Source organism: Equus asinus, chromosome 3, assembly GCF_041296235.1.
Source record: "Equus asinus isolate D_3611 breed Donkey chromosome 3, EquAss-T2T_v2, whole genome shotgun sequence".
NCBI classification, from domain to species: Eukaryota; Metazoa; Chordata; class Mammalia; order Perissodactyla; family Equidae; genus Equus; species Equus asinus.
The window spans coordinates 64571078-64595171 of NC_091792.1; the positions used below are offsets into that span (position 1 = coordinate 64571078).

A 24094-nucleotide genomic window follows, 5' to 3' on the forward strand; every position below is an offset into this window, starting at 1 on the left:
CAGAACTTCAGGTGCCCAGAGATGCTCACCTGGGGGGCGCCTTCAATGCCCAACTGCAGTACTGCCTGGCCCTCCTCCAGGGGCAGGCACCTGATGGACTTGATCTGCTTGAACTCGGCCAGGCAGGTGGGCTGTAGGAAAAGAGGGGGGCCCTTCAGACCATCCTAGTCCTGGCATCAGGCCATGCAGACTGGTCAGTATGGGGGGCGTTGTAAGGAAGAACTGGGAACTGGGAGTCTTTCAGGGGGGGTGAAGAGAGAATCAATGACTATTAAGGCTAGAAGGATCATTGAGTCCAAGCTCCTCACTTTGCAGAAAAGAAAATGAGTCTGGAGAGAGCCAGGACTTGCCCAACGTCATATGCCGAGCTGGTGGTAGAGCCAGGACTAGACCCAGGTCTTCTGACTCCCAGGGGAATGATCACCCCATTTTGCCAGTGAAAGTGCAACTCTTTCCTCCGAGCCAGAAGAGCAATAATAGTGCTGCTCCCCACAAACCATCCCCACACCCCAGCCTCCATGCAAGGGATAGTCACAGGGAAGTGAAGAACCATCTGTCCCCATGCTGTTATCTATCCCAAACATTGTCTATAGCTACTCATACCAAGGCTCTCTGCTCTCAGCTACGGGGCAGGAAGAACTGACCAGGCAGGCCAGGGTGGGAGGCAGAAGAAGGAGAAGACAGCTTCGCCTGGGACTGGGCAGGGCCTCCCACCCTGCCCTGCCCCCCTCCCCGCCCCCCCCCCCCAGCCCCGCCGCCCGTCCCCTACTCCGCCCCGTCTCTCTCTACCTTTGTATCTTGGCTTGTCAGCTGGCGGATGCCTTTCGGGCCGATGACCAGGTCCACAGTAATGTTCCAACCTTGCTGGAATAAAAGGAGAGAGGAAACTGTGGCCCCAGCTCTGCACTCCCCATACTTCAGAAACTTGAAAAGAAGCTCACTAAGTTAGACACAGGCCACTGTCTCCTGGGCTCTCAGCTCCTTCTATCCTTAACCCCTTAGCATACAGATTACCCCCTGCTCAATACCCTGCCCACTCTGCGCCCTATCCAGAGTTGGAGCCAAGATTTCAGTTCCCTTCCTCGGGCAAGTGGATTAACGTTAATTGCATTTTAGGGCCCATCAGTGAGGCCGTGCTGCTTGTGAACCTACAAGCAAGCAGAGCCCCTTCCCAGCCCCCAAGTAGGCCTCATGGCCCCCTTTCTCAAGAGGCCAGGAATTCAGGTCAGGGGAGAGTGAGGAGGGCATGTCATTACAATGAGTTCACAGCGATAGGTCTCCTGGTCGATGTTGGCAAAGCCCGCGAGGGTGTTGAAGAACTTCATGACGCACTCCTCCTCCCTGAGCGAGGCGTACTGCTGGAACGTCTGCTGGATCATCTTCCGGAACTGCTTGGGCTGTGGGAGATGGTTAGTGGTGAGTGGGGCCTTGCTCCTCCAGGGGCTCTGATCCCTTCCTTAGGATCTCACGGAAAGCCTGCCTCTGCTGCAGGACAGTTCCCATGCCTCTGCCACAAGGGCAGCAGCAATCTGTTACTTAAAGCTGCAAACTATTGTCTCAAGGGAGGCTCCCCACGGCCCTGAGAGGGAGGCAGGGGAGGGAGCATCCCCAGGGCTCAGTCCACAAAGTTAACTGGCCTCCAATGTGGAACTGGAGCCAGGCTTCCTGATCCCCAGCCACAGGAAGGGCCCACTGGATGCATTTAATGGTCCCATGTCCAGATGACCCAAGGCAGCATGGACACCGTGGCTGCCCTGAGTACCCCCAGCCCAGTCCTTTTAGCTCCAGTCCTGGGGACCAGCACGAGGGGGTCTTTCTGGGCCCCTCGCCCACTGGTTTCCTCACCTTTAAGTTCTCTTGCATCTGCTTTGGGAAAAACAGGTCCAGTCCCACTTCCTTCCTGGAAGAAGGAGAAAAAAAGCAGCATTTGACTCTCCCTCATCCCCAACCCAGGACTTCTGGCCAATCAGAGAGAGTGAGAAGGTTTGAGGACCGGGAGAAGGGCCTGCCAGGCTCTGGTCTGGGGCAAGTAGGAAAAGCCAGGCAGCAGGAAAAGCAGGGAGGAGAGGCAGGGTGGTCCCAGGACTTACTCTAGGAGCTCGAAGTTGGACTTTTTGTCGAGTGCATTGTGGGGCATGTCCTTGAAGAACCTCCTGGAGAGAAAGAAGTCATGGAAAGGCTGATGGCTGGAGAATGAAGCCATCAGAGCTGGATCACTCAATGCCCACACATTGGCCTAGAAGCCCCCTTTCTCTGCCAGATGTGGGAACCATGGGGAGAGAGAAAGTTAGGAGAGTCAAAAATTTCGATATTTAGAAAAACATGAAGAAGAGGAAAACCTGCAAATTTCATTCCTAGGAAAGACTCCAGCCCTATGCTCTGGGAGGCCCAGCTCTGGGACTTGAGCAGAGGAGGAAACAGCAGTTCTATCTGTGGCCTTTGAAAACAAATGACCCAAGGCAGCCAACATTCAAGCTGTCAGCTTGAAAACACCCACCTCCACCTTTAGGCTCTGGGTTCCCTTTGTGATTTCTTTTTCCCTCATTTCCTGTCTCTGAAATAGTATATGTGTGTATGTTGTGTGTTCATGTAAATAATTGTTAAATGTAGTACATATGAAAACTTTATAACTTATGGAACAAAAGAAGAAAAAAAAATAATCCATAATCCTACTACCGGGAATGACAACTATTAATTTTTTAAATACATATTCTTTAAGTCTCATTTCCCCTTAAAATGTGTGTCTTGGTGGAGATTTTTATGTACTATTTATTTATAGCAATTGTTGTTTAAGTAGAGACTAAATAGCCAATGTCCTCACTTGTGTCATCCTCCCTTCCCTTCCTGGATCACTGTGGATTACTGTGTCTAGTAATTTCTGCGACCATTGCAGACATTGTCATACTCTTGATCTTAGATTACAGTAACTCACTGTTCCTTTAGCCCAGGTCTCCTTAAACACACCTGGGAACAGTTTCATGCTACTGATACTATAAGCAGAAAGGCACATAACTTATGATTCAAAAGCAATGAATTTAGACAATTCACTATGATTAAAAAATAGACCACTCTTCTCCCAGCCCCCAACACACACACACACACCAGCTCATCATCCTCTATTACAGGTACTCCAACTGCTTCACTCAGATGAGAAAAAGAGATGCAAAGTCAGAATAAGAAAGAAAAGAACAGCTTTGTGGTACAAGGGGCACAATAAGACAAGTGGTTCTTTCTAGCCAGGGTAGGCCGAGTTCTTTCAAATGCCAGTAGTTGGAATGGAGGGAAAGAAAAACATAAAAAGTCTCATATAAAATTTCTCTTATAGAATCAAGGAAGAGCACATTAAAATGAGTATTAAGGACTAATAATATTTAATGACAGCTCAGTAAACATTGGTGGATTATATTTTATAATATTGAAATGAATTTGTAGCCTATTTCTTTTCAAGAAAAGATGTAAGGATATGAAGTTTTCATATTTAAATAAAATTGGGCTAGAGAGAAATCAGGCAATGAGATAAATGAGACAAAGAATGTGTCAAACCTGGGGTTGGTTGTCCTGGAAGCAGGGTAGCAGACCTCATTAAGTGCATAATTCATCAAGAGGAAACATTTACAATAACATGGGCATTTCATTTCTTAAATTAAAAAGTTTGCAAACCAATGATTAAAGGAAAACTAATATTTGCAATATTCGTTTTACCAAAAAAATGAGAAGCCAATTTTATATGGTTTTCTTTGTCCTGTTGCAATTTTGGTAAACACCAATAGTATAACGTTGAAGCACAATTCAGTAAAGGTGATTGTTGGAGGGCCTAACTAAATGTGGTTCGAGTATATGGCCTACCAATGGTCTAATTCAGTGGTTTTCAACCAGAGCCAATTTTGCATCTCTTTCCCCAGCCTGGAAACATTTGGTAATGTCTGGAGATCTTTTGGTTGTCACACCTGGTTGGGAAGAGCGGTGGTCCTACCAGCATCTAACGTGTAGAGTTCAGGACCAGGGATGCTGCTAAATATCCTACAGTGCACAGGATGGCCCCCTGCAACAAAGAATTATCCAGTCCCAAATGTCCCTATTGCTGAGGTTGAGAAGCCCTAGGAGCTTGATCCAAGGAGAGAACTTAGGAAACTAGGAAGAGTGGCTCTCCCTAACTCTACTTCTTGCTATTGGGTGTGTGACAGAGCGGGACCACAGACGCTCCTTGAGAGGGAGTATTCTGGCTGATTAAGGACAGATCTGTGCTTTGGAAGCCAGACAACAGGTAAGCAGGGAGGACATTCAGTTATAGGACATGAGAAGCCTCTCCAGGATTCTCCCCTGAATAGCAGATCTTCCTCCTCCTCCTTCCGCCTGAAGGCTGCTTGCAGTGAAGACCCAGAATTTCCACATGGTCAATCGTGGCAGCTTTAGAAAGTTTACCGAGCCAGTGGTGCCTGCTTGCCCTCCCATTCCTAGAAAGCCTCCGAGCACGCCTGGGCGGTGTTGATTACAGGCAGCGTGGCCATCCGCAATTCCCGTTAGGTTGAGTGAGCTGCAAAATGTACTGCCAGGTAACAGAAGAAATTGGCTTGCCGTATGCGATTATTTCATTCTAACAGAATAAATGTTGGCAGATGTCCTCCAGGGAAGAGGATTTTATGTCTTTCCGGGTTATCCGTTCATCTAAGTATGTACTGGGCTCTCATTATGTGCCAAGCGGAGGCAGCACCAACCCCAACTTCAAGGATCCAATAGGATTTCAGAATCCAGTGCCTAAGAGCCAATCAGTTCCGGACAGCGTGATGCATCCGCACAGCGCGCTGGTGTAGAGCAGCACAGGTGGGCGGGGCGTGGGGAAGGGACGGCTTCCAGAGGGAGAGACCTTTGAGTTGGTTCTGCAGGGAGAGCCTGTGGCCATACTGCTTATTATCAACACTTGACAGGCGTGCCCTGAGGTTTTCTGTGAATGCAGAGGGTAAGCAGGCAACACTGGCTGAGTAAACTTTCAAAAGCTGCCAAAATAAAGAAGAGTTTACTAGGCTGAAAAGGGGAACAAGAAGCGTGTGCCAGACAGAGGGGATTGAGATCCGCTTCCCCGCCCCAGACCACAGCGGTCTCAGTGTCACTCCTGGTTTATGATAATTGTTGAATGAATGAGTGAATGACTGAGCTTTGAGACTAGGGATGGCTGAAAGAATTCTGAGGACTGGGATATTTAAATAAGTCTTAGTAAAAAAAACATTGGGATAGGCTAAATGGAAGGGTAAAAAAATTTTGAAATGAACAATGAGGAATGAAAATACATGAAAAATAATAGCAATTTGAGAATGATTAAAGAGGTCTTGAATGGAAAAATGCTTTATTAGGAAAAAGGAAGCTCAGGTAATATACCTAAGTCATCCCAACCTCTTGAAATCCAGCTGGCCCAACTCACTCCCTAAGTCACTGATTGCCCTTCCCTCATGCTCCGAAGTTCAGTTGTTGTGGTACCTTTGACAAAGGTGCCTAATCGCTCAAGTGTGTCATGATCTGTGTGTTTCTAACGTTTGGAGCAGTTGAACATATTGGGATGTCCAGGAGAAACAGTCACTACTGCTTATCAGATGTATTGCTCTTCCCAGAGATGGAGCTTCACAATCTTCTGTGCTGAGCCCCATCTCAGCTGCTGTCAATGAGCACCCGATGATCCCCAACCTGCCCCAACTGCCATCGTTGAACCAGGCTGCACCTGCTGCTGCTGGGAGCGCCCTTTAGTGCCTGGCTGGTTCTCCCCAGCCCAGGTCTGCCATTTTGACTGGCTAACGCCAGGTGGACAGGGGGCGCCTATGGGAAGGCACAAGCATACCCAGGTAAGGACAGCAGAAAGCAAAGAAATACCTATGCGAAATCCAGTTTTGTGTTTTTCTTCCAAAAAGCAATCAAAATATTAACTCATCACCAACACTTATAAATTAACTGTGAGACAAAATGCCTTTTGAAGCAAGCTGAGTGCTCTTTCTCTAAACCCTATTTATCAGTTACTACTTAACTATTATTGGGTTACACATTCACTCTGAGTTTTAGGTCAGAGCTTTCTGGGGCTCTGCTGGGGGTGGGCAATGGTCTCGGCCGTCTCAGGTGAAGGGGAGGGTATTTGGTTCCTTGTATGGGGCAAGTACTAATTTCTAGCATGTGGATCATGATTTCACATTTTCAACTTATAGGGGGACATGCAGATAAAATAATGTATTTGGCATTTGTAAAGCCCCTCCAATAAATCAATACAAAATTAATTGGGTATGATTGCAACAATGTGACATTCTGGAAAAGGCAAAACTATGAAGACAGTAAAAAGATCAGTGGTTGCCAGGGGTTGGGGGGGGAGGAGGGATGAGTAGGTGGAGAACAGAGGATTTTTAGGGCAGTGAAACTGTCCTATATGATACTATAATGGTGGACACATGTCATTATATACTTGTCACAACCCATAGAATGCACAACATCAGGAGTGAACCCTAATGGAAACCATGGACTCTGGGTGACACTGATGTACCAATGCAGGTTTATCGACTGTAGCCAATGGACCACTCTGGTGGGGATGTTGATAGTGGGGGAGGCTGTGCATGTGTGGGGGCAGAGGGTCAATGGGAAATCTCTGTACCTTCCACTCAATTTTGCTATGACCCTAAAACTCCTCTAGAAAATAAAGCCTATTAAAAATAAATAAATAAAAATACTAAATAAGAGTATAGAGAAAAAAATAATTAGTACAAATAATGAATAACTGTTGAATAGCTCTGTCCCTATCATTTTCCTAAGTACATTAAATACATTGACTCTTTCATCCCTCATAACAATCCCGTAAGTTGCTACTATTGTTATCATTCCATTTTACAGATGAAGGCACTGAGGCACAGAGAGGTTAAGTGACTTGCCCAGTAAATGGAAGACCCAGATGCAGCTCCAGGCAGCCCAGTCAGACCCTTTGCTGTTCAGTGTTATGCTCAATTGCTCCTCCATATGAACTGAGTCCATCGAGGATTCATCTTGCTAACCTCCTATCTTGTGCACATATCATACTTCTTTTTTAGCCAGGAAAGAATACGTTTACTTTTCTGGAGACACCATATATCTGTAGGCAGGTGACACAGGCAATGATGTTAAGAAGACATCAGAAACTTTTCAGGAAAAAAGGCACAGCCCTGGAAAATTCTGCATTATGCTTTGATTTTCAGAAATGTATCTATCTCTTTTGGTGAGAAACAGTCATAACTTGACTTTAAAATAGTCCATGACAATGTATAGCTTTGTATTCAACTTTAAAAATTATGGGCTTGAAAATCTTCTATTAAGCATACGAAATAGGCGTTTCCCACATCCTCCCTCTAACATCATATAACCTAGACCTCAAAGGTCAACCCACAAGAAAAGGAAGATTTATCTGACTTTCTTCTGCAGACTCGGGAGCCCTGAAACAATGCGTCTCTGTCATAAAACAAGCTGGCTTTTGGAATAATCCCGAGTTGACAAGACAGCAGACGCCACAGACTGTCTGCTCCTGACAAGACTCTAAACGGAGCCATGTCTGATGACCCACTGGGTCCTCCAGAGCATTTAACACAGTGTTTGGTGCAAAGTAATAATAGTTATTATTATTATGACCAATAATAGTTTGGCAATGATTTGAGGAAATAAGAACATGATCTAGAATGCTAATAGGTCTTCTCTATGCCACTATTTTACCACTATAAGTGATGATATTTTGACAGGTGACTTAAATGATTGGAGTTTCAAGGCGATACTAGAGTCCTAGGTCTGAGATCCATGAATAAAAGGGAAAGGGAAGCTTCTGAAACTAAGTTCCGAGGGCAGAGGAGACTGTGAGATGCGATGCAGGTTAAAGGAGATGCAGTGGTCCTGGAAGGCATAAATAAGAGGACACATGTAGTAAAGTAAGCTTCCCAGACAGCCCCTGATCCACAAGCACACAACTCCCAGGACCACCACTGACTGCGGCAAGGTGGTCTGTCCTCCAACTGCATCACGGGCTGCAGATGTCCTCTGCTCAGAGGACTCCAGTGTTCCTTTGCTAAGACAGAGTCACCAAGTGGGAAAGCAGTGAGGAGCCCTCCAAGGCTGTCCTTGACTTATTCTGTCACAAAAGTGGGAGCCTCCCTTTCCCATCCCATGGCCCTCCCTGGGGACCTCCCAGCAATATCTCTTAGACCCAGGAGTTCTAGGAGACAGAACTCCTCAGTGACCTCCAACTCTGCAGAGCAACAGCAGAGTTCTACTCTCTGTAACTTTAAGGTCACAGACAGGGTCAGGACTCACCCTGGGACCACCGTTCCAGCAACCCAGAAGTAATCCTTCCTGAAAGTTTCCCTGACCATGGTCCTGAAAGTCCTTCCATCAACTCATAGGAGGACACCTGTATCTAAATCCCCTGGGGCGCTTGTCAAAAAACGTGTATCCTAAAGTCACCGGCTTGACTAACTTGGTTTCCAAGGGAGGGGCTAGGGAACCTCTAGTTTAATAAGATCCCAGGTGATTATGACTCGCAACCAGATTTTGGAACCACTGTTCTAAGACAGAGAAAAGGTACAGAAAAGGTGATGGGAGGTTGCAAAGGGCGGGTTGATGTTGAGGGATGGCGAAACTGAATGGCACTGCTTTGGGCAAGAAAGTGCTAGAGCACAGGTCTGGCATCACCCCCCTCCACCACAAATGCTCCCGAAAGCCAAGAATGAGGCCTCTTTCTAGGACTGTCACTCAAAGTCTTCCACCATCAGCTCTAAATTACCTCCCCAAGCTCATCCCCCACCATCCTTCAGTCTGTTCTTTTCCTTCCACTGAGCCTTGAGCCCAGAATGCACACTCCCCCACCTCCAACTCCCCATTATCTACCCAGGGAAATTTTCCTCCTTCCTGGAGCAGTTCAAACCCCCTCTTCCCAATGCCCTCAGGCAGGATCAATGGCTCCTATATGTATGTCTGTTTGGCACATTTTCATTCTGCCTTGTACTATGATCAATTATACACACACTGTCACCTCCAAAACACCGTAAGTTTGAAGGCATCTCTGGATGATTTGCTAATTCCATACTGTAATTAGTGCCTATTGGAGCTAGAGACAGCAGTGAACAATACAGATGGAAATCCCAACATTCGAAAGTCTTCCAGAGCCTCGCCTAGTGCTCAAAGAAACATTTACTGAATCTCTTGAATGGCAGAGAGATGGAAAAAGCAGGCAGCCTGGAGAAAAGAGCACGGTATCCACAGGAAGACAGGAGACATTAACCAGAGAGGGAGCTGGCACTTCTATCATCAGGGCCTTCTCCTCTGTCACCATCACTTGTCCCCTTCCAGCTCTCACACACCCCCTCTTGCTTCCCACCCTGCAGGAGAGTTGGAGCAGGCCAAGAGCCTAGCACAGGAGGGGAGGCCTAGAGGCCACATACCTGAGCTCCAGGCAGCCCAGCTGTAGGGCCATGCCCTCGCTGACCTTGCTGGCGTAGCGCTGCATGTAGTCATTCCGGAGCTGGTGGGGAGGAAGGCCAAGGTTCAGATCCACCCCTCATTGTTCATTTCTCTGAGCAGAGGCCCCAGGAGACGGCAGGTGCCTCAAACACCATCCTGCCGCCCTAAGCTCTCTCTCATGCACCCCACCACACGCAAATGTGGATGGGAAGATGGAGAGAAGAAGTGGGGAGGCTTGCCCTCCGGTCTGCCTCTGCTGCCCTCCAGAGCCCCAGGCAGGGCCCATCATGCCTCCACATGCCGTGGCCTTCAGGTTTTTGAGGTACTTTCAGACATGTCCTCTCACAGCTCTGTGAGGCAGGAGTTCAGAATCCCCTCCCCGACCCTCACTCTGGAGATAAGGAAACTGAGATTTTTGGGAGGGGTCAGGAATTTATGCAAAGCCTTGTTGGTAAGTAGTGACAGATGTCATCTACTGTACAAGAAAAGTCTGGCTTGGTCTCCAGCAAACCAGGAGGGAGACGCAGGAGGGAGCTAAGAGCATAACGATGGCGGCTCACACTGACTCGGCTTTCCCTCCGTGTCAGGTCCTGTGCACTTTATGTGCATCATAGCCAGGGGTGTGTTGGAGCAGATAGAAACAGCTTATGAATGCCAGTTATTAAATTTTCCGAAATTTCGGCAGCTGATTGACGTCATATTGTTAGTTTGAAATAGGCCATGGTGGGAGTACTTACACCGTGGAAATTGACATGTGCTACAAATCAGGGATTTTTTCTTCAGAGAGCTGTTTTACTAGCACACTACTAATGATAGCATATGATCCTCACAACAACCCTATAAAGTAGGTAATATTAATATCATCCCCATTTTATAGAAAAGGAAACAGCTTCACGCAGGTCAATTAGGTTGCTGGGGATGCCAGGTCAGTAGGTGGCACAGCTGGGCTGAAACCAGCTGTGTGAGATGGCAGAGCCTGTGTGCTAAAACCGCCACCTTCTCTTTGGACCTGCTCTGACTGCTTCAGCAGCCAGGTCTCCTGGGCAGTAAACAGCCACTAGGAAAGTCCAAGAGGAGCTATGCATATGGGTGGGGTGAGCCAGCACTCGATTATCTGTGAGAGAAGCAGGGTTGGACAGCTGACCAGGGACCACAGAATGTCCCCAAGAGAAGTTTCCTGGACTGGGGTCTCCAAAATCTGGGCTTTGTCTTTCCTGTTCCCTAGGAGAGGTTGTGTAATATGACCCTGGGGACAGGAAGATAAAGTACTTTTACCTGTTGGTAAAAATAAAGCAGTGTGGTCCTATCTTCTTTCAGGCTCTCCATGAAGTCCTCGGGCAAGTAGCGGATTTGAAGGTCATACCTGGGACAGGAAATTCAGAGTCTGGTTGACACAGGGAAGCTGGTCAAGCAAAGGGCTGCCCATGGGGCTCCTGGCCACCGACTTAGCACTTGCTCCTTCTCTCCCTCCTCTGTGGGTGGGTGGAGGATCATGGAAGACAGAGGGGAGGCCCACAGGGGGTGATCAGTGCTAGTCGTGACTCTCCATCTCTTCTTCCTTATGGCAGCTGTTTTCCTTAGGTTCACAAACCAGCCTTTGGCCTGGCTCTCCATCTTCCCACCCTTCTGTTCCTCCTCCATAGCACCAACAGCATCCTGATTGGGGACGTTCCTGGGTATCTACCCTGAGAAGCGGATGTGCTGTGAGCCTATGTTAGGCCTTGGCAAATACATCCATTGGATGTTGCAGGAGGACTAAACATAAAATGCCAATCAGATTTTCCAGAATGTTCTCAGAGGTTGGGAAGTGCTTCAAGGAAGGACCTCCCAGGGCCTCCCCACTCCCTACTCATCTCCCCCCATTTAAGAGCCCAGGGCTCCTCTCCTACCTCCACTCGGCTTCCATGTGTAGACACTCATACTTGTCCTGCACCTCACCCACCGTCATCTGCGGGTGCAGCCAGTGGATCTCATCCGACTTCATGTGCTTCAGCCTCAGCCCATAGCACTCAGCCAGCTGGATGTTGGGCCCGATCCGCCCACTCAGCAGGATGGAGGCAATGACCTCCTACAGAGGAGAAGAGAGGGATATGACTCAGGGGTGCCCCACGGTCCTCATGCAGCCCCCGAGAGTGTGATTCTCTAGGGTGGGGTTCCACCTTAATGTTTTATTTATCTCTGATTCTCTAGCACTTAGTACAAGGCTTAGAGTATAGTGGGCTCTATCTGATGAATGAACAAATTGGCAAAACAAGACAGAGACAGAGGAACTGAGAGGGGAGAGCAGAAGTGAAGGAAAAGATGCAGCGAGGCAAAGACCTTGAATTCTGTGCTTCTGCATTTCATTCCCACTAAACCCAATTAATAATTACTGAGCACCTGTCATGTAAAAAGCACCCTTTGAATGGTTTCCAGTTTAGCCATCATTATTGAGGGTCTGTAGCAGGCACTTTGAATTGAATCTACACACAGGGAAGTAGATGTTATATCCCCATCTGGCTGATGAGGAAATTCATGTAGGTTACTCAGCTCATGGAATTAAGCTGGGATTTTGAACTCTGGGCTGGTGGTCTCTGAGGATTTTTACTCGGCTAAGCTGCTTCGTGGGATAGTGGAACTGAGCAAGACAGAAGGACAGGACTCATATTAAGGGATTAAGTGGCACAGTTCCCACATAAGAAACATGGCCACAGGAAATAGAGTGTTGACAAGAAATTAGGTGTCTTCCTTATTCCCGCTTTCTTGCTGACCAGAGGTGAGCCTGCCCCACAGCCTGATGCCATGGCTTCCTGGCCTAGAGCCAGAGCTGGATTAAGAGGAGGCCCGTTGGGCAGCTGCCTGGAGGCCCATTTATAAGGCCCTGCCTGGTTCTGAGTCACACTGGTTCCAGTTTAACTCAGGTTTCTCATGCAATTCCACACATAACTGGTGAACCGAGCCCACTCCCGATGGAGTAGAGAGTACCCTCAAAGGCAAACTTAAACACTCGCAGGCACCGGCCCAACTCTGTTGAGCATCTCTGCAGTGTGCATGCCACCAGGCCCACACACAACCAGCCTAGAGACTGAACAGTGCACAGTGGGTTGCTGTCTGACCAGGAAGAAGAGTGACACTGCATTATTTAGATTCTATGTTCTTGTAACAGAAATTGTCTAATTTAGTAAATCAAATGTAATCAATTCCTTAATTGGAACAAAAAGAAAGGGGTATACTATTTTTCTTAGAAGAAAATCAGTTTCTTCTTATTTTCACGAATAAAATGTCAAACTACTATTTAAATAGTACTGTTTTGAAGGAACACCAAGTAATTCTTCTGCTTGGGCACCCACATGTTTCGGTCCAGCCCTGCCTCCTGCCAGCCCTCTTCAACTCCACAGAGTTGTGAAGCTAAAAGACCCTAAGCCTGAAAAATCCCTTCGCCATTAGGAAAGCACATGCCCATCGCAGCAATCAGCTATGGCTCCGTGAGATGGATGGCGAGACGGAGGCACAGAGTGCACACATTAACAGTTGTAGCAAATCAGCACAGGAATCACAACTGTGACCCGTCCTGGGATGGGGACGAACGCTGTGATCAGTGGTACCTACAGTGAGAGGGATGCAAACAAGAAGAGCTCAAGGCTGTGAAGCTGGCCATTTTGTCATTATTCTCACCCATTTCTCCTGCCACTGACCCTCTGTACTCCTCTGGCCACTCGGTCATCCTATTATGTTATCCAGAGCCCCCACATCACTCCTGAGCCCACTTGGAGTCTCAGCCTCTGGTGTTTTTAAACTTAGAGCCTTCCCTGACCCACCTGAAACTTATCTGGCCTGTGCCTAATTTCCCCAGGGCTGGGACCCCTGAAATTATGGAAAATTTCAAATATACGTGAAGTAAACAGAAGTCAATAGAATAGTACAATAAACCCCTGTGTACACATCACCCAGCTGCAATGATTACCAATTCTGCCATTCTTGCTTCATCTCTTCCACCACCTGTTCCCAACTATCCTTGAACTATTATCACTTTTTACAGTTCTTCTTTTAAGGTAAAATTTATATACGTTAAAATGCACAAATTTTAGCTTTACAATTTTGACACGTGACTACAACTGTGTAATCCACATACCAAGTAAGATATGGAACTTTTCCAGACTTGTAGAAAGCTCCCTCATAATCCTTTCTCAGTCAACCCTCATGGCCCATTCCCACCCCTAATTCCAGGCAGCATCTTTTCCTCCCACTTTCAATTAGTTTTGCCTATTCTAGAACTTCATATAAACGGAATGAGTTAGTATATATTCTTTTGTATCTGGCTTTTTTCATTCAACATAATGTCTGGGATTCATCTATGCTGTTGCATGTGTATATACTAGTAACTTCTTTCTTTTTATTGATGAGTAATATTCTACTTTTTAAATAAATCACAATATGTTTGTTCATTATCCTGTTGCTAGATACCTGGGCTATTTTTCATTTTTGGCTATTGTGAATAAAATCACTATGAACATTAATGTACGGGTCTTTTCGTGTACATATCCTGTCATTTCCTTTAGGTAAATACTTGGAATTATTGGGTCAAAGGTAGATGTATATTTAACTTTATAAGAAACTGCCAAGGTTATTCTATTTGAGATTTCCACTGTGATATATGAGATGTCTTTACACCACATCTTCACCAACATTTGTGGTATGTCCTTTTAATATCAGCCATTTTTGTGAGTAGGAATAGCATCTCATTGTGCTTTTAATTTTCATCTCCCTGATGACTAACAATGTTGAGCATGTTTTCACTTGCTTATTGGCCATTCATATATCTTTCTTTGTGAAGTGTTTGTTCAAATCCTTTGCCCATTTTTTTGTGTTGTCTTTTTATTACTGAGTTGTAGGAGATCTTTATATATTCTAGATAAAAGTGCTTTGTATATGTTTTACAAATATTTTCCCCAGGTCTCTACTGTGCCTATTATTCATTTCCTTATCAGCATCTTTTGATAAAATCTAGTTTATCAAAATTTTCTTTTAATGGTGAGTGCTTTCTGCATCCTATCTAAGAAATCTTTGCGTGCCTTCAAGTCATGAAGATATTCCCCTGTTCTCTTTTATAAGCTTTATAGTTTTAACTTTTACTTTTAGGTCAGTGATCCATCTTGAATTAATTTTTGTGTATGGTGTGAGGTGGAGATCAAGATTAATGTTTTTTCTCATACAGAACTATAGTTGCTCAGCTTTGGTTGTTGATTTTCTTCTCCAATTGAATTGTTTTGCTGCCTTTGTCAAAAATCAATTGGCCATAGAAGTTTAGCTCTATTTCTGGACTCTCATCTCTGTTCTAATGATCTTTGTCCATACTATGCCAATACCACACTGTGTGCATTTCTGCCGCTTTCGAGGTGATCTTGAAGTCAAACAGCATAAGCCTTCCACCACTTCCCTCCCAAGATTATTGTGCCATTCTAGGTCATTCCATTTCCACATACATTTTTTAATCAGCTTGTCACTTTCTACTTAAAACGTCTGTTGAATTGTGATTGAGATTGTTAAATCTATAGCTCAGTGAGGAAGAAGTGACATCTTGACAGCATCAAGTTTTCCAATCCTCAAACATGGTATATCTCTCCATTTATTTTGCTCTTCTTCAACTTCTTTCTGCAATGTTTTATAGTCTCCAGTGTATAGGTTTTGCAGGTGTTTTGTTAAATTTATTCCTAAGTAGTTTATGTATCTTGATGCTTCTGTAAATTAAGATTTAAAAAAAATTAATTTTCTATTTTGGGGCTACCCCCTGTGGCTCGTTTCTTTCCAGGACTTCCCCCAATCTTCTGGCTGCTCTGCTAGCCACAAGTTCTATCTTCTGATGCCTCAATCTAGTAAGACTGCAGCTTTCTGCTCCTCTTGCCCCTCTCAGATTGGAAAGTGCCCTCAGTCAAAAAATCACAAATTTACAAATCTCATTAGTTGCAGTTCAGCTCTCAAGAACAGGTTTCCCTCTAGTTTCTGCTTGCTACGGTCGTTCTGCAGGGACTTCAAGGTAATTTGCTTTTTAATTTTGTAGATAAGCAGGAAGATTAGTCCAGCCAAGCTATTCCACCATTTTGGAAATCTCTGCGCTATTTTAATGAACAAATCTGTTCTCTGCAAATGGGAGAGGGTTGGGGAGCAGACAGTTGCCTTTCAGACAGACAGCCTTAATGCCGCACAGCAACAGCCAGCAGCACAAGCCCCGGGGTCAGATGTCTATAGTGTCCATCCTCCCACCGTTACTTAGCTAGACATCCTTAGACAACATGTGTAAGCTCTCTGGATTCAGTTTGCTCATCTATAACACAGAGAAAACAACAATATCTATTTTGAACGGTTTTATGAGGATTAAATTAGGTGAAACTCCTCAGGACAGAATCTGGCACAAGGTAAATACTCAAAAAACCTTAGCATTATTTTAACACAGTGATCTCTTGTAGATTCAGGCCCTTTGTAAAAACAAACAAAGATTGGAAAAACAAAACAAAACTCTAGTTTCCTCTTCTTCTACCTTTTATCTCCTTTCTTTTTCCTTCCCCTGGACATGGTAGTTTGGCCAGGGCTCAAAGTAGTGGAGCTGAGGTGTTGGCAGTGGCTGCAGAGCCAGGAGCAGAGCGAAGGAGGAGGTGGGGCCAGGGCGGAGCTGTCTGGAGGGGTTAGGAGATTGGTTACACACAGGATGACTGAGCCAAGGAGTAAATATATTGAGGATAATGTGACATGTGTTTCTCACTGTTGGAGAAAGTACTTGAAATATGGAGAGGAGAAGGCTACAGAGGACCCGTAGATAAGGGACTGGAATTGGAAGTATTGCTGAGAACCCACGGCTGGGGAGAGAGAGAGAGAGAGAGGGATTGAGAGACTAAGATCAATGCCACTCTGATAGTCATTTGCATACCAAGCACAGACTCTTAGTTTTCAAACATCCTTCTCACTAAAAGGATCCAGGGCTCTTTGGAGAAATGGCTGATTCCAGGGCTGGGGCAAAGAACGCACAAGATGAGCCTGGAATATCTTTTTTTGCTAGAAAATAAGGAAGTGTTTAGAGAATGTTGGGGATATATAACAAGGAATCAGTATCAGCTTAAAGGGGGTGACGTGGGCCAAATCTGGGACAACCTAAGCATTAAAATATATAATGATAGGAATGGATTACATCCCACTGAATAGAATCTAAGACAGATAGATAAATAAATAAATGGGGGAAAAGGAAATGTTCTTTCTTATAGTAGAAGACCAACTAGGAAATGTAGAAGAGAGGATGGAAATAGAAAATCAGCATTTGGCAACAAACTCAATGTTGGTTGGTTCAGGCACAATTCTCCAATGGACGATAAGGGTGGAGGTCTGCTGATGAAAAGGATAGTGACATGGTCTCTGTGTATCCCCCCTCAGATACTAATTGAATACAAAGGAAAACCTGGGAAACACAAAGGACCAGGTCCTGAAGGCTAACATCACCCGAGGTAGAACAGACAAGCAGAGCATGCCTGCCACCTTGGCACACCAAGAAGAAAGAGCACGATGTCATTTCTGAGATATTCCTGCCAAGAGTTCATGGCTGAGTCTAGTCATGAGATGCAGACAGATAGAATAAAAGGCCTCTGCTCTTCCAGACGGAGGAACATTTCCAGATTGGAGGACACTAAAGAGATCTGACAACTAAATGCAATGCGTATTCTGGACTGGCTAGGAAAAGGAGACAATGTAGGGACAGTTGGTGAAATTTGAATCGTCTCTATAGTTTGGATGGTAGTAAAGTAGCAATGTTGATTTCCTGATTTAAATGGTCACAGTATAGTTCTGTAGGAGAGGGTCTTTGTGTGGGAGAAATAAACACGGGGGTATTTTTGCTGATGGAGCAGTATTGCAACAACTTGCTTTAAAATGATTCAGAAAAAAAATAATGATAATGGGCATATTGTGTGTGTGTGTGCATGTGTTTATGAAGAGATAGAGCTACTAAATATGGCCAACGACACATTTGAACACTTGGGGAATCTGGGTGAAGGTGATATGGAAGTTCTGTGTACTGTTCTTTCAACTTTTTTTATAAGTTTGAAATAATTTCAAAATAGAAAGAGAGAGAGAGACTCTGGTGAGGGAGGGCCCCAGCTATATGAAAAGTAAAGGCACCGTATCAAATGGACAAATAAGACTTTTGTCAGGCCACACAGGGCTTTGCAGCCCCGCTTCCGCTGAGTCCCCGACCGAAACCAGCTCTTGGCTCTGTGATTGGTGAAACTCTCCAGGGCACAGCTTGTGCAAAACTTTTCTAGGTTCCCTCCTAAAAAGCAACCGATTTCTGTTGTAGGGATGGAGAGGAAAGGTTAACTCTAGATCCTGGGGGTGGAAATTCATTGAGACTCTTCATCCAACAGATTTTCACAGGAAGATTGATTTCAGCTTCAGGTAAGGGAGAACTTGGGGGTTTTCTAAGCATGAAATGCACTGTTTGCGAGGCTGCCTGATGCTGAGCAGATTTTTACCAGGGGGCATTCTTCCTACCTCCACCATCACCCTGCTGGCTACTGACGGAGGTACGTTGTATAATAAAGAATTTATCTGGTCTTTGTTCTTACTTCTGGGGAGCTTGGCTCCGGGGAGAGAAGAAGTCTGGAGATGGAGTCAAATTACATAGCTAATGATTTAATCAATCAATCAATCAATCCATCAGTCAGTCATACCTATATAATGAAACCCCCAAAACGCTCTAGACTCCAAAGCTCAAGTGGGCTTCCCAGTTGGCGATGCACACCAATGCGGCTGGAGGGTGACATGTTCTCAGGACACAGAAACTTCATTTCTGGGACCCTCCCAGAGCTCACCTTACGTGACTCTTGGTTTGGCTGGTTCTGATTTGTATTCTCTATAATATAACTGTAATCATGAGTAGAGCGCCTTCCTAAGTTGTATGAGTTGTTCTAGCAAATTATTGAACCTGAAGGGATAGAAGGAACCCCTAAATTTATAGCCAGTTTGTCACAAATGTGGGTGACCTGGTAACCCCGGAGCTTGCAATGGAGTTCTGAGGAGGGGTGTCTTGTGGGGAACTGTGCCCTCAACCTGTGAAGTCTGTGCTAGCTCCAGAATTGCATTGTGTCAGAACTGCATTGCAAAGTGTGCCGATCCTTCAGGCGTACCTGGGGAAAAACAAGGTTGACAACCACAGGTCACGTAGAAACTTTGCAGTCAGACAGACCCAGAGTGTGAACCCAGTTCTGACACATACTTCTAGTAGGATGACAACGTCTGCAAGCCACTGTCTGCTTCCTGCTGTCCTCTACCCTGGTTCTGTGAAGCTGCAGAATGGTTCTTTCATTCAAACCGTCAGCAACTATCCAGGACATACCCACTCTGCAAGCCATAGTTAGGAGCCCCAGTGTACACACACAGAGCCCCCGCTCATAAAGCTCCTACTTAGTCGGCGGAAAGAAGAAAGTGCCTTAAATTGAGGGGACCCAGTTTAAAAGAAGAAAAAACTTTGACGCTTGACATGATCTCCCTGGGAGGGAGTTTGCAGCAGCCCTGCCTCCTTCACCCTTTGCTGTCTTTTCACTAATAATCACATAGCTTCTCAAGCAAATGGTGGGAGAAGCAAAAGCAGCCCTCTGCCCACTGCTCATGAATTGCCATCAGTGAGTCAATATTTCTTTCTCTATTAATAAGTCACTTTTTAAAAACACAGTATAAGATGTACTCACTAAATTGCCATATGTAACATAATAGAAAAAAAAAAACCTGTCTTAATTTTATCAATTGCTATTTAGACAAGCCCAGGATTCTTTTTTGCTACGGGAAAACCTTTCCTTCCGCCCATATGAGGGCCCCTGAACAGCAGGCCCTCGGACTGCTCGGGGCTCTCAGCCTCTCAGGCTTTCTTGCAGTTTCCATGGCTTTTCTTCTTGCTTGGCTCACACTGACTTACTTGCTTTATCATACAGTGTGAAGACCCCAAACTGCCTTTGTCTCTCTCCCTATTCTCGGGCATTTCCTGTAACTTACAGGTCAGAAACAAAGAAGGAGTGGGACTCAATGCTTCTCCCGTGCCCAGGATAATTTATTTCCAAAAAGAAAAAGGTCACCCAAGCAATTAATTACTCACTCCACTTTCTCTCTCCTTTATTGGTACTCAGGCAATTTTTTTTTTCCATCTGAAATTGATTTTTGTATATAGTGTGCCGTATGGCTTGAAATTAACTTGTTTTCACAAGGATATCTAACATTAGGTGACCTCACTGGGGCTGTTCCTTGTCTCTGTTTCTGTTCCTTTCACCTAATTGTCTATCCTGGGACCTCAGCCACATTTTATAACTTCTTTAGTAGACTCTGTAGTCTCACGATTTTCTCAGGCTCACCTATTTTTTTTTTATAAAACACTTCATCTTTTTGGTTTTTTTCTTGAGCTTATTAGACATAGTTCATGCTAGTGGCTGGTCTTTAACAACATGACAGCTGAGTGCCCCACCGCCCTCCATTAGGATCGCCCACGTCTTGCATAAGGTCAGAGCTCCTTCCAGGGGCAGCCTGCACCAGTGACTGGTAACTTCAGGGGTTTAAAGGCACTGTCTTTTCACCCCAATTTCAGACAGGTCTGCTGGGCTGTCCCAGGTCCAGAGCTCCCGCAACGTGGTGGCCTCACAGCCCAGCCGCTCCCTCTGCCCGTCCCTCCTCCATCACCCTCCAGGCGAGCTGCTTCGGGAGCGGTTCGCCCACACGCTTCCTGCCTGCAAACCTCCACCTGCGGCTCTGGCCTTCGCATTGCTTTCCAAGCTTGTTTTACCTCACCCTCCTTATTCTTTGCTCTATGATGACGAAATGCTCCTTTTTAAAAAGGTGATTGAATTTAAAGTTTTAATAAATTAAAGCCTTAGTTTAGAAAAGTCTTGCCTAAATTCTACCTAAAAAGGTGTCATTTTGAGATTGACGGCAAATACAAATGGGTGATTTTTGTTCAAAACTCTCATTGGTTCCTCATTTTCCATAAGCTAGGATACCAAACTCCCTAGCACGAGGCATAAAAGGCCCTTGGGAATCTTCCCCAATGTGTTCTTTCCAGCCTCCTCTCCCCTCTCACTGGGATGTGCTCTGAGCTCCAGCCTCCCAGAATTCCTCTCTTTCTTCTCCAAGCACAGCGTGCTCTTCCTGCCTGGAGGACGCCTGGTCCCCTCTCGCTCCTTCCTCGCCTCCGTGCCTGAGCCGCCAGTTATCCTCCAAGGCCCAGGCAGCACTGGGAGGTCCTCTGGGAAGCCCTCCCTGACTTGCCTTGACAGGACTTGTTTCCTCCTAGTAAGATGCTGTTACAGGTTGAATTGTGTCCCCCCCCCCAAAATGGTATGTTGAAATCCTAACTGCCAGTATCTTAGGAAGTGACCCTATTAGGAAATAGGGTCTTACAGACTAATCAAGTTAAAATGAGGTCATTAGGATGGGCCCTAATACAATATGACTGGCGTCCTTATAAAAAGGGGAAATTTGAACATAGAGTGTGACATACACAGGGAGGATGCTGTGTGAAGATGGAGGATCTGAGTGAGCTGCCTATGAGGCAAGGAACACCAAAGATTGCCACAAACCACCAGAAGCCAGGAAGAGGCAAGGGAGGAGCCTTCTATGGGTTGCAGAGGGAGCACGGCTCTACTGACATCTTGATCTCAAACTTCTCCCCTCCAGAACTGTGGGGTGATGCATTTCTGCTGTTTTGAGCCACCTTATTTGTGGTACTTAGTTATGTCAGCCGTAGGAAACTAATACAGACATTCACTAATTAGAACCAAAATAACTGTCCACATTTGTTTTTTTCAACTTTTCAAGTCCAAGGTCAGAAGCCAAACCTCACATACTATAATATCATCCCTGATTCCAAGCCCAGTGCCTGGCACAAAATGGGTCCTCAAATATCTGAGGAATGAATGAACGAGTAAATGAATAGGTGCCAGCTCTCTGGATGACAAGTCAGGGTTATGAAGGACTGTGACCTGCTGTCAAAATTCTGAAGAGATCAGGAGTGTGGTGATTAATGATAGTGGCTTTGGAGTCAACTGGATCCGGCCATGGCTGTGTGTGTTGGGCAGGTCACCTAACCTCCATTTCCTTATCTGCAAAATGGGGGAAATATCCCTTCCATTATGGGCTTTTGGTGGAATTAGGTAAGATAACATTTAATGTAAGTGAGAAGAGCAGATATTAAATTATAAGCACACGGCACTCCCCTCTCCATCTTCTAAGGAGGTTTTTCTGTGCATCCTCAAGTTTTGAACTTCTGTAGAATGAACTTGGTAATGCGGGAGGTTGAAGTGCAAAGGTCTTGATCCAGTTGGATTTGACTTACCCTGAAAGAAGCAAAGAGTGACCGAGGGAAGAAAAAGAATGAATCCTGAAATGAGCAATGGAGGGGGAGAAAGATAAGAGCCTTCTGGGGCTGGATTTCAGGAATTTCTGAAAATACAAGCAATGATATTTCCAGACAGCAGCCAACCCAACTTAACATTAAGAAATAGGTATGAGCATTTTAAGAAGTTTTGCTATCTGTCTTGAAAGTGATTCCCCAGTGATGTTTTTTTCATCTCAAAGAGATTACAGTAAACATTTAAACTGATTTTCAATTCTTTTTAGATGATAGGCTAGTATTTTTTGGAATGGGGCACTACTGAGACTGGCTTCAAGGAAGAAGCAAGCTGGTCAGCTTCATGTGGGTTACAGATACCTGAAGAGCTTAGCACAATGGTTGGCACAGACTAGGAGCTCAATAAATGGTGGTCATCATCATGATGGGCAGGCAAGGGGGAAGGGGTAAGCATGGCTCAAGGGTCAAGTCAACCGGGAGCCGGATTAATTAACTCAAGAAGTCTATAATTGAGACAGAAATCTGAGAGCCTGAAGGGTCCCTGGGCCAGAGGCTTCTCAGACTCTCCCTGGCAGAGTGGGACCTGGTGATGTGGGAGAGCCACCTCCACAAGAGTAACTGACTAAGGAGCCGCCAAGGGAAGAGGAGGGAGCCATGGCTGCCAGGAACTTCCAACAGCCATTTAGCTCTTTAGAAGGAGCACAGGTGGTGGAAGAAAGCAGTCTCTGGAAAAGGGATCTGAGACTGTTTCCCAGCTGAAGACAGGCCCAGCAGCAGCAGGCGGGCGAAGTGGGATAAGAGAGACTTGCAGGACGTCAGGTCACGGCCATGAAGGAGGTGGCTGGGAAGAAACAACGCAGAGAAAAAGGACTTCCTCCTGCTTAGAGCAAGAAAGCCGTGAAGGGTTTGATGTTCCCAGGGCAAAGCTCGCTGCAGCAGCTCCTTCCTTTTTCCCTCGGCTACATGTGGAGACAGGAAGTAAAACTCTGAGAAAGTGCAAACACAGGTTGCAAAGGCAACAAGAGGCCTTCTCTTTAAATGACTTGAACAGAAGAGGTTCTCTGAAAAATAAAAATATTCTGTTAAAAATAAGCTATTCCGTCAAATGTTCGAATTTACTAATAAACCACAAGGAAGGGCTCCTGATGCCAAGCTGAGATTTAGGAGGAAAGAACATTACAAATCAGTCAGGAAAGTACCAGGTGGACTTCATGTACTTCTTTGAAAAAGTCCCCTTACTGAAATACCTCTTAAAGTAATGGCTTCCTGAGTCATTTGTGCGGCACGTAGCGTCTGCCTCAGGATGGGAGGGGTGGGTCATACGAGTCACTTCAGCATGACTGATGAAGTTTTAGTTCTCTCATAGAGTGATGGGTTAGGGGCTTTCACTTCACTGTAATGCTCCATAACTCGCCTCAGTGAGTCTCGACAGGCATCGTTGGCATTTGCGGCTGGACGATTTTCTGTTGTGTGGGACCATTCAATACCCATGGCTGCAGCCCACTGAATGCCTTGTCCCATGCCCCAGTCATCCTGTCAATGACGACAACGTGACAGCCAAAAAGGAGGCCCCTACACATTTCTAAATGCCACCTTCCAAGAGGTGTGGAACAGCCCCCAGGGAGAAACGTTGACTCATCTATTCAGTACCTATTTTCTTCTGCATATACCAAAAGTTACATGAGAATGCCTCTCTATGATTCCTATCCATGCATTCAACAATCACAGCCTGAGCACTCCCTCGTATCGGGCCCCGTTCCAGGTGCTGTGGACACAGCACATGAGACAAAGTCCCTGCCCCGGGAGCTCCCATCCTAGTGCAAAGGCAGATACCAAAGCAATATATGTGTTCTATCAAGGACCTGAAAAGGGTTCGTATCTTTGACTCAATTCTATGCCTGGAAGCATGCTATGGACTGAATGTTTGTGTCACTCTCAAACTTATATGTTAAAACCCTCACCCTCAACGTGATGGTAGCTGGGGTGGGGCCTTTGAGAGGCAATTAGGTCATGAGGGTGAAGCCCTCACGAGAGGATTAGTGCCCTTTTATAAGGAGAGACGAGAGAGAGATAAGCTCTTTCTCTGCCATATGAGGACACAGCCAGAAAGTGGCCATCTGCAAAACAGGAAGAGAGCTCTCACCAGATCCCCACCTGCTGGCCCCTGATCTCAGACTTCCAGCCTCTAGAACTGTGAGAAAGACATTTCTGTCGTTGAAGCCACCCGTCTGTGGTATTTTGTTACGGCAGCCTGAGCTCACCAGGACAGAGCACAAACAGAAGAAATGATTCAAAATACATGAA

The 24094-nt window shown here is 45.7% G+C and overlaps 1 protein-coding gene across 14 annotated transcripts in view; it reads right to left on the reverse strand.

The window, feature by feature from the left end:
* PTK2B (protein tyrosine kinase 2 beta) overlaps positions 1 to 24094 on the reverse strand; it is a 123120-nt gene that overhangs the window by 24721 nt on the left and 74305 nt on the right. For 10 of the 14 annotated variants that reach the window (XM_014843298.3, XM_044766859.2, XM_070505160.1 and 7 more), the window contains exons 3-10: positions 11331 to 11509; positions 10717 to 10804; positions 9423 to 9502; positions 2091 to 2153; positions 1846 to 1900; positions 1257 to 1397; positions 790 to 864; positions 30 to 131 (exon numbers count right to left, since the gene is read on the reverse strand). In XM_014843298.3, coding sequence (XP_014698784.1) covers positions 30 to 131; positions 790 to 864; positions 1257 to 1397; positions 1846 to 1900; positions 2091 to 2153; positions 9423 to 9502; positions 10717 to 10804; positions 11331 to 11509 — 783 coding nt within the window. Of the gene's footprint in view, positions 1 to 29; positions 132 to 789; positions 865 to 1256; positions 1398 to 1845; positions 1901 to 2090; positions 2157 to 6920; positions 6932 to 9422; positions 9503 to 10716; positions 10805 to 11330; positions 11510 to 24094 lie in introns of those variants that run through there. The other 4 variants (XM_070505161.1, XM_070505163.1, XM_014843302.3 and 1 more) reach the window with 2 other exon arrangements.